The 1,095-nt window shown below is 41.3% G+C and overlaps 1 protein-coding gene across 1 annotated transcript; it reads right to left on the bottom strand.

Moving 5' to 3' along the window:
• Positions 1-857: 857 nt before the first annotated feature.
• On the bottom strand, positions 858-1,010 carry SARC_16931 (hypothetical protein; the record flags this gene model as incomplete). Its single annotated transcript, XM_014288969.1, has 1 exon — positions 858-1,010. A coding segment is annotated over one exon (153 nt), but the record flags the coding sequence as incomplete, so codon positions are not given.
• Positions 1,011-1,095: the final 85 nt, after the last annotated feature.

The following is a 1,095-nucleotide window of genomic DNA, read 5'->3' on the forward strand; positions in this document are numbered from 1 at the left end:
TAAGACTAATAGCACCTATTCTTATAACTATTCATTGGAGGGGTTTCACCCAAGACTATTAACATTTATTCTTATAACCATTCATTGGAGTGGTTTCATCTAAGACTAATAACATCTATTGTTTTAACCATTCATTGCATGGGTTTCATCCAAGACTAATAACACCTATTCTTATAACCATTTATTGGAGTGGTTTCATCTGAGACTAATAACACCTATTCTTATGACCATTCATTGGAGTGGTTTCATCTAAGACTAATAACACCTATTCTTATGACCATTCATGGGAGTGGTTTCATCTAAGTCTAATAACGCCTATCCGTATCACTTCTTATTGCGGTAATATCCTTTTGCAGACTTGAGATCAATATCACGAACTAATATACCGGACGTGTGAATACAGAACACGTACACACAAACCATCAATCATCCGAATGACTCCTCAAGAGTCGTCGTATGTTTTATCGTATTGTTGTCGTATGGTTGGATCATACGACCGTCTGTACCTTTGTTCTATCGCGTGGTTGTATCATGCCACCATCTGTACCTTTGTTCTATCGTGTGGTTGTATCATATCACCATTTGTAGCTTTGTTTTATCGTGTGGTTGTGTCATAGCACCATCTGTACCTTTGTTCTATCGTGTGGTTGTGTCATACCACCATCTGTACCTTTGTTCTATCGTGTGGTTGTATCATACCACCATCTATACCTTTGTTCTATCGTGTGGTTGTATCATACCACCATCTGTATTTTTGTTCTATCGCGTGGTTGTATCATACCACCATCTGTACCTTCTCACAGGCGAGTGGGCTGACTCTGGTTAAAGCGACCCATTGTTTCCTGGTAGAGCCCTTGTTACACCGAGCGATGGAGCAGCAGACGATCAATCGCATCCACCGCATTGGGCAGACTAGTCCCACACTCGTGCACGTGTTCTACACTCGGTAAGGCGTGGGGATCACTGCTTGGTTGAGGTGTGAGAGTTAGGTTGTGATGGTTGCGATGGTTCTGTAGGTAAGAATGTATGGATAATATGGATAGAAAAACACACATACATGCAACAGACGCACATAACACACACACACACACACAC

Source organism: Sphaeroforma arctica (genome assembly GCF_001186125.1).
Source record: "Sphaeroforma arctica JP610 unplaced genomic scaffold supercont1.9295, whole genome shotgun sequence".
NCBI classification, from domain to species: domain Eukaryota; class Ichthyosporea; order Ichthyophonida; genus Sphaeroforma; species Sphaeroforma arctica.